A 13,825-nucleotide genomic window follows, 5' to 3' on the forward strand; every position below is an offset into this window, starting at 1 on the left:
TGGAAGAAAAAGAGTATTTCCCCATAGCTGGGAGTACGATGGCTTGTGGGAGAACAGAGCTAAGCTGCCATATGATCTATCAGTTGTTTGTTTGGGCCAAATGACAGGGACAAAACTAGTAGGAGCTGAGAACAGGATCAGTGAGAAGTTCCTGTGCCAATTCCATTCTAAACTGTAAAGACTGCAAACATGGGCAAAACAGAAATTCCAAAAACCGAGTATTCCAATGGGATTTTTAGCTCTTATTTTCTCTTATCAGTTTTAGGAAACCAGTTGCAGCATTGTATTATTAAAAAACTGTATGGTGAACAGTACTGAGACCAGCTGCATAATTCCTGTCTGAACTCTAGTTTCATTTTACTGTGTCCAACAATCCTGCAAGTGTTTATTTTTGAGGGCTGGAGAGTTTTTTAACTTAAAGGTGGGATAACTTTAAGGTTCATTCAATTTGAAATCCACAAAGGCAGTGCAAAAAGAAATGTATTTTAAAGAAAAAGAAATTCGAGGATATTTAGTTGGAACAGGCAATTTTCAAGCATAAAGTAGACAGGGTAAATGATTCTGTCATGAGAAGCAAATCTGGGAAACTGCATCCCTATAAAAGACCTAGAGATGGGACTGCTATTCTGCATCCCAAGCTTGGGCACTGGGGGTGGTAACACATTGGGGAACGCAACATTCATACTGGATAACTGATGCTGGCCCACCTGCTGAGGCACAGGCACTGAACAACAGCTGCAGCTCAGACAAATTGCTGTCTGGCCAAACTGCTTCTTGACAGCAGTAAATGTTTAGAGGAAGAGTAGAGGAACAGGGCTTGCACAGGGGTGCATTCTCCATTTTCCTACATGCCCTCACAAATTCCCAATGTCTGCATGTTGGTACTTAGAGAGGCACATCTGTGCATTTAACAGTTCCACTACAAATGTAACTTAAAGGTTACTTTAAAGAACTATGGCTCTGCTGTGCATTTGTGCAGGGCTGGAAACATTCATTGCCCATTATTATTCTCTGGATGTACACAGATAGCAGACAGCATGCAGCGTCCCCCTCTAAGGGGACACAAAACTACCTCTAGCACCAGTTTGGAGAAAAGAAATCACTACACCTGTTGGAAAAATCTACTAGGAAGTTTAATTTCTCTTTGCTTTCAGACTAATCCCAAAAAGAAAAAAAATACAGTCAGAATGTGAAGCATATGTTACCTGGAGTGTCTGCCCAGCCGGGGTGCATTACGGAGAAATGGACATTCCTGTGAGCTTTTGCCCACTGTTCTGTCAAGACAACTTGCTGTCTCTAGGATAGAGCAATAAGAACCACACTAGCATCGAGTTCAACAGCCTGTCTGCCCAAGTGGTTCCCAGGGGAATAAAGTACATCAAATGTGCCATAAATACCAGAGCATTTATGTACAGCAGCAATACACCCTTGCTCATCCTGACTGGATTTACTGGATAATTTCATCAGAGACCACCACGGTCATTGCCATCCATATCCTGGCCACAAGCTTATTTATAAAGCACTAGCACTGCTTTTTATTGACCACATCTACTTGCTGCAGACTGTAGGCAAGAACTAAGCAGGCAGATAGGGTTCATCAGCTGAAGACAGTTTTCCCCCCTGGGACTTTTATCACATCAAATGAAAATCCAGCCATGCTCTTCATGCAAGATGTATGCACTCACAAGGGCGTGCCAGCACACTCCTAAAGATTATTGTCCATGTGTCTCTCTGAATGGCTTGGATGCAATGGCAAAGCAACAGTGAGCAACAGGTTTTTTGCAAAGCTGACGGTCTGAGCTGCCTAGCAAACAAGTCCTGGGCACTCATTTGCTTTCAATACCATGGACTGTACCTTGTTCTGTGCATACACCATAGTTCCATCAAATGTCCCTTTTTCCGACTGCAAGTCAGATACGTTTAATTTTTGAACTAGCATGCCCCCGGAAGAGACAGTTATCTGTAATGAAATGAACAAAAAGCAAATGAATGAAAAGCAAAATCAGGAACTCCCTACAATTGCACTCATGCATGAAATGTGGTCTTCAGGCCATATCTGGAAGTCCATAGGGAGCAGGATTCCTCTGCATACTCTTTGCACTATGCTTGTGCTCATGTGTGGAGCATACCTGAAGATGAGGTGGAAGAAACACAATTTTTTTTAGGAAGTGATTTTCATTCAAAATGGTGCTGATTCATCTGGGGGATTCTGTGCTTCTTCCTTTTGAAAAGTATATGGGAAGAAAGAAAATAGAACAGTATTATTTGTAATTTTTTTTTTTTTTAGCATTTACAGAAGCTAATTAGAAAACAAGAGGCCATACAAAACTTGGGAATTATAACTTTAAAAAATGCACCTGCTGTCTTATTTTACACCAAGATCTGTAAAATTCTTTTAAGCCTATACTCCCGTTGAAGGTATTTTGCACCAGGCTGCAGGGGGTAACTTGCCCTAAGGAAAGTAAAAGGGTAAGTTTCCAAATGAAATGTTTTACTCTGATTTCCAATGAAGAGCAACAAGCAGGAGCTTTGCCTTGGAGAAAGAGGTGGTTGTTGGCAAAATCCAGAGGATTCTAGAGATGCTTACAGCATTATAACTAATCCTGCATTGCTAGCACAGTCAAAGAACTGCTGTCACAAACCAGAAGGTAAGCACAGTAAAATACCCCTTTTAAACAGTATCAGACTCACCACTCTGGCATCAGCTTCTTTTTCCAGGAGGGGCAGCAAGGCAGTTGTCAGGACGTATGTTCCTAGAAGACAGATAGGCACCAGCATTAACTTTTCTTTTTAAAAAATGCTTTCTTCTCCCCCTACCTTCTATAAAAACCCCAAACCCAAACTTGATCTGAATTTGACAATGATTTTTTTTACTGCTTTACCTGCAATGTGCCAACTCAACCTGTAGTGGTTCACACTGCCATTTACTTAGGAAAAGGCACAGCCATTATTTTGTACACTTCTATGTTTACTGTACCTATAGACCAAACTGTTCACTACATTCAGTCATGAATCTGAAGCCAAAATGATTCAGATACAGAATTCCTCGATGGGGGGAGGTGATGCCAGTGAAGAAACAGGGAATGCATTTCCCCCTTCCCAGAGTGGAAGATATACACAGATCTAGGCCAGGTCACAAATGAGAGAAGAAAACTGTGCTTCGCATTTGCGTTTCTTAGGGCACTGCATATGCACTTAAGAGTCATCCACTTTTGCCCTCTCACTGTGAAATCACTCTGAGTATACTGACACTTTTGATTTGTGTTGCACACAAAAACCACTCCTTAAATCCCCAGCATGACCATTATAGAAGATAAGGAATCCTTGGGGGGGGAAATATTAACGCTGCTTGCCCAAGGCTAAGCTAAGATTACTTGGGGAAACTTAACTGTGTCCTTCCCTGCTTTAATCATGTTTTTTTAGCATAGATTTGTACACACCACACAAATATATTCCATTACAGCTGTTACCATGACCAGCAAAGTTTGTTATTCCAAACACTGTACAACTGTTAGTGCATTTGCTTCAGACACACAGACACACCTAGTGATGTTTCACCCACTCAAGTGCAACACAAAGATTTTGCTTGGTTTTATCTCTTCAGAGATTTTTTTTTCCATTTAAAGCATATTTTAAAAAATTCTGTTTAATTAAAAATTAATCTAGCTCCATTTAGTGTAGTGTTTCTGCATCTACTTCCCTCTCATGCCTTTACAAATGGTTCTCATTCAATAATTCTATGCCAGTGACAAATGCATTTTTTTCCACGAGCAACCAAGAGCATGTTTTTCACCAGGTATGAAGATTTCAGCATGTCTTTATAACTTCTCTTCCTCACAGGCAATGAGATAACCCAATTAAAACAAAGAAAGAAAAAAAAACCACACAACACAAAATCAAGCATGTTACATGCTTGGTGAACAAACTGTTCAGTTCCCCCATCAGTCACAGCAGTCTTCCTTTTCTCTGTATAATCGGGGCACATCCATAGGCACATAATATATTTAAAACCCTGGCAAACTAAACAAAGCAAATGCACAGCAGATGAGTAAATGCAGCCTGTCTTCAGCAGAAAATGCAAGCAAAAGCAGTTGCCAATGAATAACAAGAGCCCGGACGTCTCCCCTGGTGGTGGCGGGGAGACTGAGTGATGACATCATCAGGACAAGAACTACCACTGATTGTCATGGGAGACTGCCGCGATGGGAGGAAAAAAAAAAAGAAAAAAAGAAAAAAAAAATCACTTCAGTACAAGCCGAGAGCCTGGATTACATATTGTTTTGCTATGGATTCTTCAAAATGCAAAGTTACATCATGTCTTGGTTAAATAAGCTGCATCTCCTACAGGCAGAGCTGCAATGCACCAGCTATGACGATGCTCGATTTTACTGTCCTGCAGATTTCTTTCCACTTTTAAGGGGCTTCATGTTGACTTGTTAATTCTAAAGAGCTGCAAAGACGAATGCATTAACATTGCCTCATTAACAACTGAGTTTTGTTTTGTTTTCCAGCTGTATGAGAGAAATGTTCCATGCCAGAAATCCTGCTTAGAGCAAATACAGCTTGTCAGAAGTTTATGTGTTTATTTAAAACCACAAACTAACTGCAAAGCCCGTGTCTCCTCTCTTCCTCAAGTTAATTAAGAATTCAGTAAATGCCACAAAGCCAGAGCATTCCATCTTTTCGCCCCACAAAACCACTTGCTCATTTGCTTTGAGACAGAGCACAAACAGAGCAGTTTTGATCCCAGCTTCCTATGCTAAGCAACAGCATCTCAAAACACACACAGATGTGATGCATCAGGCATTAAGGCTGAAGCATCTGATTTCACCCACTACTAAATATTTCACCAACTACTGTCCTTGTTTTCAGGATTTGAACACAAACTCCTTACTGCTTTAACAAATATACTTGGATGTTATACTTTCTTATTTGCCTGGGCTGGTCTGTCAGGCAAAACAGGCTGCACAAGAAATTTAGAACAGTAATAGCAGAATAGATACACCTTACAGTAAGGTTTACTGTGGGTTGGAATACATCATGATCGCTTGAAACTTCCCCATTTTTATTCAGGCAAAAGCTGGCACGCACTTTGATAGTTAAAGTCAGAGAGGAAGGATGCTCAGTAGAGCCAGTGCAGAGACCTGGCACAGCCATGGACCTCACGGCAGGTATTTTGTCAAGCACAGCTGTATCACAGCGTGCAGCAACACAGAAATTAATTTCTAAGTAAAAGGGGAAGCTGCAAATGAATGCATTGCCTGCCACAGTCCTTATAAAAACATGGATTCTATTAACAGTGTAGGAAAAAAAAAAAAAAAAGGAAATTTTTCTGATTAAAAATAAAACCAAATAACTTTGCAAGCAAAACCAAGACTGATTTGGTAGAAGAAACTATATTCATCTCTGCCCCTACTTAAGGAAATCAAGGTAATATCCAAATTGTATATCCTTTTGCCAATATTTGATTATTTATTCCAATCTACTGGATATCAGCCTTTCCAAAATGAACACTGGAGCATTCTAGTACCTTTCCTTGATACAAAAATCATTTTTGTCTGTTAAAGGAGAAACCTCCTCCCATGCAGTTTAGTTAAAAAGGGTAAAGCATATCAAATGTGACTAATGCTTAATTAACACTGTGTTCAAACTGTACAGATTTTTTGAGGTTTCTTTTTTATTTAACAGTTTAACACAAAAGTACATGAAAGGAAAGGTGATGATCAATGGAGATGTGTCTTGCACTAAAAGCATTAAGCATTGGGTATTTTGGTGATCCTGTTCCTTCCCTAAGAGGACCTTCATGATTCTGCCAGAAACAAAGGAATACCTTTCCTCCCCAGAAAAAAAGGACTGCCACTACTCCTGGAGGATTCTGGAGAAAGCATGTCCCTGTCTTGAGCAGATACTCTATGAATGAAGATGCTCAGCCTTGAGGCCACCAAGTTTCCCAGTGCCTGTTCCACAGCAGTTGTATCCATAACAGAGGAGGAATCGAGAGCCCTCTGGGATACATGGCAACTGAGAGCAGCATGTTTCCCTCTGAGCAGTTCTCCTGGACTACTGCCCATTTCTTGTACAGGTCTGAGTGCCTGTGGAAGAGAGCAGGCTACTTTGAATTACAGCAGAAAATGGAGCAGCAGCCTCTTGCTCACACACAGCTCCAACCCCGCAGCAGGCAGGGAGCTAACGAGTGCACCCACAGGCAGTGCTGGACATATGGCTGCAATACCTGCATCTAGGACTGGGTGACAGAGGCCAGACTTGATCATCATCATGGGAAGGTATATTGTCTACATGGCCCAAAAGATTGTCTCCCACTCAACCAGCGTAGCGGGGGGTGGATTTAAAAAAAAAAAAAAAAAAAAAAAAAAAAAAAGAAGGAAAAATTTAGCAAAATGGTATACAACATTTCCCTTAGAAAGTTCGCTCAGAAGCAGCAGGAATGCAGAATGTGAGTCCAGTCCATCACACTCACATAAAGGATTTTGTCTCGCCCTCAATGAATTCTGCTGAGGTGAAGAGCTGACCAGCAAAACCTACCGGACAAGGTACAGCCCTGTTCTGTGTAACGAAGTTTGACACAGTACCTGCTTGCCCTGTTCTCTCCAGGTAAAAAGGTTCCTGGGATTGGTGTACAACTTGTTTTAAAGGTAAACAGCCTCTCAACATCAGGTTTTCTTTAAAAAAGTTCCTGTAAATTCTATGTCTTGAAGCTTAACTCACATAATAGGAAATGATGTATAATACAGTGTAATTAAAACTTTCCTATAGAGCAGCTCCACCGTTACACACCATTAGACCAACTGTGTCATATGGTAAAGCAGTCAGCGTGGGTTGCCAGTCTATGCATTACACATGGTCATTCCACATAAAAGTAATGAGCATGGCATTTTATGGGAACAGGCTTTGTTCATACACACTCCCTCACAAGTGCTGATCACATTCATGTTTAAGTTTCATATTTACTTGTTAAATTAAAAAAAAAAAAAAAAAAAAAGAAAAAAGCCACCAAAAACATTGAGTCACCATGCATTCCCTTGTGGCCTGATTTGTAATTGCTCCACTTGCTCTGAGATCTTTTCCATTTAGTTGAGTAATCCAATATTGTGCTCTAATTAATAATTCCCATTTTTGGCTCCAAAGAGTGAGCTACTCTGTCAACCTGGATAAGTACTAATTCAGTGGTTTCACAATCCCAGAGTGAAACATTAATGATGTAAGTGTAGAAAATGAGGCACTGTTATGGAGATAAACATTCAATTCATATCGTAAGTTGTTTTTAAAAAAAAACCAAAAAACTATAAAAATCAGCCTGTCTGCTTCATAAACTCCTAAATAGAATTATAGTACCTTTCCCATGACCTGACATAGAAGCTGAAGGGATTCTATGGAAAACACTACTTCTAGGTCTTGAGGAAAGGTAGCTCTGCATGTTCTTGCAACAGTTATTCCACTGTGGATCTCACAACATGAACTAGCTATCCTAGTGCAAGGGACAGCAGCCTACAGTGTATTAGACACTAGTCTTTCCCCCAGAAGGCTACAAATCTCGAACATGAAACTAAGCAAAACAAAGAGTAGCCTAACAGAAAATACAAACAAACACTATGAATGTAGATTTCCAAACTACTGGTGTTGTAAATGAGCTTTAGTCTGCTAAAACCAGGAAGCCTCCCTAGGATTCACATATTTCAGACTTAAAAATCAAAAGGGTATCACATTTAACAACAGTACACCAACACATAGTCCAATCTGCTTTACAGATTTAATGTGACCTTAAAACCTGTACTTTAGAAATCAATTTTAAAGAAAATTATGGTTTCAGCAGAAGTAACATTGTAAAGCCACTACCTGTTTACAACATCAGATTAGTTGATGATGCAATTATTGTAGACACAAGTGTCTTCAGGAATTCTAGAACGTTTTTCGCTTGATGCTCTATCTGGCAATCAGTGGCAAATTGCTGGAGAGGTTTTTACCCTGCTAACAGAGAAGGGTAGGTAGCCAGCACCATACTCAGTAAAGTTTTTCATCTGCCTGAGCTTTGCAGTATTATTAGGAACAGTGTTATTTCGACTGTGAAAAAAAGTGGGAACAAAAAAAAAAAAAAAGCAAACCATCAAAAAACTTCTATTGTACAGATTTCAATGGCTCATTCATCTGGCAAAAATCAGTTAAACTGGCTTGCTTTCCTTGAGTCCATGCAAAAATAAACAAAATCCCCCAACAAACAAACTAACATTCTTCCTTGACCTGGTTATCTTTTCAAGCCTACAATTTATGTAGTTCTTAGTCTCAGAGATCCCCAAGTCTCTTTCCTGAGTACAAGCTCAGGAATGAAGATTTTAGTGTGCAGTCTCTGAGGGCCAATTCCAATGCAATAGCAATAATAGAGTATATGGGAAGAGTCAATAAACATGAAAAACAAAACAAAGGTTTACATTTCCCTCAAATTACAAAGCTCAGCTCAATAAAGGTTCTTCTGTGTCCTGGGAACCTAGGCTTCAGTACAGCTACTGGATGTGCAATTATATTAAACCTTATTCTTTCAGGAGGCATCTCTCATCTGTAAGTCTCAAAGCTCTTTAGGAAGAAAATTAGTATCACAGTCTCCTTTTCACAGGTGAGATTGTCTTGCCAAAGATCAGGCACTGAACTTGTGGCAGACTGGCAGCTGATATTCAAGTTGTTTGACTTCCAAGTAATTTAGAACACAGTCCATCAGGCTCTACTGACTTGCATGAAACACCAGTTAGATACACTAAATGTGTAGGGAAGAGACTGGCAAATACCCATACAGGTTGGGGAGTTTGCCATAGATGGGCTGTACTGCTACTATGATAGATAAACATCTTATTTCCTCTGGCTCTATCCCTTCTTGCACAGAGAGTAAATGTATATGTATATATTAATAAAACATGAGAGCACATTAGACTGAAGAAAAGGTGCACACTGAGAGCATCATTTATTCATCTCTGAGTGTGTTTTAGCATCCTCTTGGCTGGTAAGTAGCAATAAAAACGTAACATATATGTCATTTTTCCATGGCAAGCAGGAAGATGTGTTGAGTAAAAGTAAAGTGAGGCAGGCTATAAAACAGAGGAACAAAGATTGTTTCAGGTAAATGTCTGGCGCTTCAATAAGGACATGCTGCTTTTGCCTCCACCTGCCAGTGCTGACATTTTTTCCAAAATTACTAAATATGGCCATCTTTAATAGTCTTTCCTGGGAGTTACACTAAAGCAAGTTTTCATGGGTTTAGCACTTAGTAAAATTAAATAAAAAAGAAAAAAAGTTGACTTGGATGTTTGCAAGTCTCATCAGATGAAATGATTGCTTGTCCAGCTCCCAGATACAACCCTGAGTATATGGTCAGCCCACAGGAAGAAATGTAAGGTAAACATCACACAAACTAAAAGATACAAAAATAAAAGTCTGCCCATCAGGATTGGCAGCTGCCCAGGAAACCTGCCCACATCACCCCAAGCCAATCACTCCATTTCTCACTAAAGGTGTGTTTCAATCAGCAAAGTGGTATTTCAGATTTATGTCTGGCTAGTGCTCCCACATTAGAGTCTGAGTGCTCCACAGCTATTCTGCTCTCTACACCTTCACTGAGCTCCAGCAATCAGTCAACAATTCTTGAGTTTCTAGCAGGGAAAAAAGGAACGGTATTTCATTTGACAGCGATAACAGAACAGTGACAAGCCACACAGTGTTTGGGTCTGAGCCCTATTCTAAGGATGCTACAGGCACCAGTACAGATGCAGCTGTCACTGTCTGCTCAAAGTAGTTTACGGTTTGAACTTGAATATCAGACAAACCATACAAAGCCTGAACTATCAACCTGTATTTTGCACATTCCTGACCTTCACCCATCTGCATATTCTGACAACATCAGAGAGGACTGCACACCTCCTATTTCAGTTGCTGTCCTCAATTAGCCAGCCAGCAGTGTTTGCATTAAAGGAATTTTACTTCCTATTCCAACCAGTAATATTTTTGTACATGTGCAGTCCTTTTTGTCCCATATAAGCCCAAGAAAAGAGCAGGATATAAAATGTGTTTCACAGGGCACATGATCAATTACAACTGAACTCTTAACATCTATTATGCTCAAAAATGGACTAACAGATCAGTTACAAGGGAAATATTCCTAGACCGGATTTAAAAGCTCCACAGTATTTGGGACACCAAAATGAGTAAATTTACACCTTACAGAAGTGTTAATCAGATATCATATACAGAATTCAAAGACTCTGTTGTGCATTTAAAGTATGTTATATTTTAGAGTCTTATACTATTAGACAGTTACAACCTACATGCTCCTTTACTAGACCAGAGCTAAGATCCAGGGTAGAAGTAAACAATGAAAGAAGCATAGAAGGAACATCCTGAATGTGAAGATCTGCAAAAGATACTGATATTATTCTATCTTGTTTCTGCAGAGATCATTCAAGCGGGGAACAACTGCAGATTTTCTAAACAAGGGTATTGAGCCTTCAGGCTTTAGCACTGCTGTGACAGAGAGAGCAATGTAATTTGTCCTCTCAGACCACATGCTAGTTTACAGCCAACCTATATACCAGCCATATCTAATTTAGCCAAGTTTTCATCTGGGAACCTGTAACCACAGATAGTTACTGATACAGGAATAACTTCTCCAAAGCAAATCACACCCAAAGGCATCTTGTGCTTGGGAATATAACACAGCATCTACTCTGACAGGTGTTTCTCCAAACAGCTTTCTCCTGCTATGACTCCAGAAGTTACGATTTATTACCCCATCTCTGATCTTGAACAAAAAATCATGCAGTTTGTAGCACTGGTCCTTCATGTGTGTCTGACCTGCAAGCACAGAAGCTTCCTCTTGTACAGCCAGCCTCTTCTGGTTCAACCAAGTCCCACTTTGCTCTAAAAGATTCAAAATTTAATCCTTATTGTTGTCTAGAGAGAACTGGTCTAAGCAAACAACCCAGTCCTTGCTTGAACTCTGAAGAAGCTGGACAACAGAGGATGTCTTACCTCCTTAAACTTCTTATACAACCATGCAGCAAGTGATACACAAATAAATAAAGGAGATCTGTAAGTAATATTCACAAAAGATAATACAGGCATTTTCCTAGTTTGCTACAACCATAATTCAGCTTCCTCTGTGCAGCTACACATCACTAGGGAGGCTGATTTACAGGTGGGAAAGCAGAACTTGCTGCTTCTACTTTTGCGAAAAAATATAATTGGACTAGTAAAGTTCATCAACAGTTAATTCCCTCAGTGTTTAAAACTAAACCAAAACATGCCTCTGTGTTCAGACTGTAGTATTTGTCTCACTCTGCTTCTCTCTGGAAGAGCTGTACCTTTGCACATTGCTGTATTTTTGTTTGAAAAACCTCAGAGGGTTAAACTAATTTAAGATGAATACATTTCTCAGTGCAGAAATTCTTGTACTTCTGCAGTCAGGGGAAATTCGATGGCAAAATAAAATAATTATGAATTTTTTGACCATGAGAAACAGGAGGATGTTAGCAAAAGATTAGCTTGAAGAAAATGAATCTGTGCCTTTATACTTGATTTGTCAGTTTAATTGAGTCAGGCTAGCAGAAAAAATAAGCTGTATACACCGTATCAGCAAAGCACAGGACATTTATAGCTAAAATGTTAGTTTACAAAGTAAGTAAGGATTTAAGGAAGCAGCACAGGAAAAAGGCTAAGAATAAAAGCCAACAGTGGTTTCCAGGTTACACTAATTCTACAAATGCCCTATCTTTATAGGCTAAGTTTTCTTCTTCCTCATTCCAGATGCTGATGAACAGGAGGAAAACACAAAGCACCACAGTTCCTCTTTAATGCATCACTTTTGAATACATTAAAGACAATTTCTTGAGAGAGCCACCTACATTGCATAGAGAAAGAATGTCAGGACTCTTGGTTGATGCAAGCACTATATCTCTTTTTGCAAGAGGTGCAGCTTTCAGCCCTACATGTATCATCATCAGCAGGCAGCACTTCTCTCTGCTGGCTCTTTGTTTGCTAACATCTTTTCCAGGGCTTTTATGGGGGAACTTTCCACTTTGCTCACCACCTCCCCTTCCCTCTTGACTTGCTTCCCCTTCACTTGTGCCTCTTATACCACCACCACACAGTTCATAGGGTGGGCCCCTTACATGTGGAGTGCCCAAGACTTGCCCACTACTGCTCTATCACCTAACTAGAGATTACATCTCTTTGAGAGAGTCGAGGGCACTGTACTCAGCAGTGTCTTCCTACACAGTGCCTCTGTCACAGCAAACAGCGATGGGCAAGCCTACTGACACATTTGAATGTCTCTTTAAATACCTGAACATGCTCCAAGCTCTATCCAAGCCACAGAACCACACTTATAACGAAGAGCATAATTAGCAGCACTGCTTAGAACGAAATTTCCTAGCAAATTTTGAATTAGTCAGTTAAATCTTATCTGCAGTTGTCCACTGCTGCTATGATAAATAAAGGTGCTGACAGCAAAACAACTGAGAAATTGAGAAATTAAAACCAATGATGCTCCAAACAAGCTGTAATATTTCTTCTTTTCCTTCCCTGCTCCTTCACTGGCTTAGCAATGGTACGATCCCTCTTTAAGCAGGAATACATTCCTCATGAATCCAGCTATAAAAACAAGCTTCTGTAACCAAAATAAGTATGTTCCAGAACTAAACATTCCATACTCACCCAAAGTGTTTGTTGCAAAGTTTTTTTCAAGTCCATCTTCAGTTAGCTCTCTGTTATTCACCATACATCCAGCATTGTTGATCTGTAAAACAACTCCTTTAAATAAAAATAATCTACACAAATATCTACAAGGAAAGCCACATGTACAAGCAGTCAATGTTAGTTTACAGGGTTTTGACACTGCAACACAAAGCTGCAACCTGTTTTAATAAGCCATGCTATTCCAAGTCACTCTATGGCTGATTAGAGGTTTCTCACAAAAGAAAGGATCTCCAGAGAAATGGCTCACCACAGACGCATTACACTAAGAGCCAGCAGTCCTCAGTGCCTTCCTCCAAGTCTTTAAACTCTTTTTTTCACAGAAAATAATATGTAAGTTTTTCTATATTTTGTAGAACAAATACTGGAACATAAATATTCATAAGGAAACTGTATAACATGCAGTGGAACGACCTGCAGGAATGCCCACCCTCAAATGAGCTCCAAATTTGGCAGGTTATCCAGGTCAGCAGGTTGCTGCATCCTGGTCAGCCCTGAGAAGAACAGAACTAACTAGCACAGGTGCTTCATAGTGACTTGGTGTCCTGGTTGTAGGACCCCAGCTTTTCTGTCTGCCTGGCAATCCTGCCCAGATGCCTCACCTGACTTACACATTGCCAAAAACAGCACTACACCACATGGTTGGGATGCACTGTAAGGCACATCCTCATGAACAGCCAGAAGCCTGCAAGCTGTGTGCAACCAGTATAGGCTCTGACACACTTCTTTCTCTGCCTTACCTTCCAGAATGAGCTCGAGCTTTTCTTTCCCACCTCAAAAAAAAAAAAAATTTGCCCCTATACATCTTCCTGCTCATCCACTGCCACTCCTCAAAAGCTATTTTCCCTTTCTTATCAAAAGTTCCTCATCTACTAAGCAAGAAAAGAACTGCTCCAGGTGCCTCAGCTTTAGAACAGCCCCCTGGGCAAATTTTCGCTGCTAAATAAAGGGAAAAAAGTGTACTGGGCCCCTCACCAATGATGTTTAACTGTTTGCTTTCTCCCTGGTTCTGTTTTAGACTAGTCTTCAGACTTTTCATAAAAGTTTAATCCTTAAGAAGGTCTAGTTTTAAGAG

General features: G+C 40.1%; 1 protein-coding gene and 1 long non-coding RNA gene across 5 annotated transcripts in view; both read right to left on the bottom strand.

The window, feature by feature from the left end:
- The window catches only part of DHRS12 (dehydrogenase/reductase 12), a 37,622-nt gene that overhangs the window by 12,420 nt on the left and 11,377 nt on the right, over positions 1 to 13,825 (bottom strand). For 3 of the 4 annotated variants that reach the window (XM_027888153.1, XM_027888152.1, XM_027888151.1), the window contains 4 exons: positions 12,712 to 12,793; positions 2,692 to 2,753; positions 1,856 to 1,960; positions 1,206 to 1,296 (listed from right to left, as the gene is read on the bottom strand). In XM_027888153.1, the coding sequence (XP_027743954.1) occupies positions 1,206 to 1,296; positions 1,856 to 1,960; positions 2,692 to 2,753; positions 12,712 to 12,793 (340 nt within the window). The remainder of the gene's footprint in view (positions 1 to 1,205; positions 1,297 to 1,855; positions 1,961 to 2,691; positions 2,754 to 12,711; positions 12,794 to 13,825) is intronic. The other variant, XM_027888154.1, reaches the window with a different exon arrangement.
- Positions 9,530 to 11,193, bottom strand: LOC114059564. Its single transcript, XR_003571697.1, has 2 exons — positions 10,852 to 11,193; positions 9,530 to 9,653 (listed from the first exon to the last, which is right to left on the bottom strand). It is a non-coding gene; the product is annotated as an uncharacterized LOC114059564 (long non-coding RNA).

This window comes from Empidonax traillii, unplaced genomic scaffold (assembly GCF_003031625.1).
Source record: "Empidonax traillii isolate 1590-97213 ecotype Southwest subspecies unplaced genomic scaffold, ASM303162v1 scaffold232:size1090087, whole genome shotgun sequence".
NCBI lineage: Eukaryota > Metazoa > Chordata > Aves > Passeriformes > Tyrannidae > Empidonax > Empidonax traillii.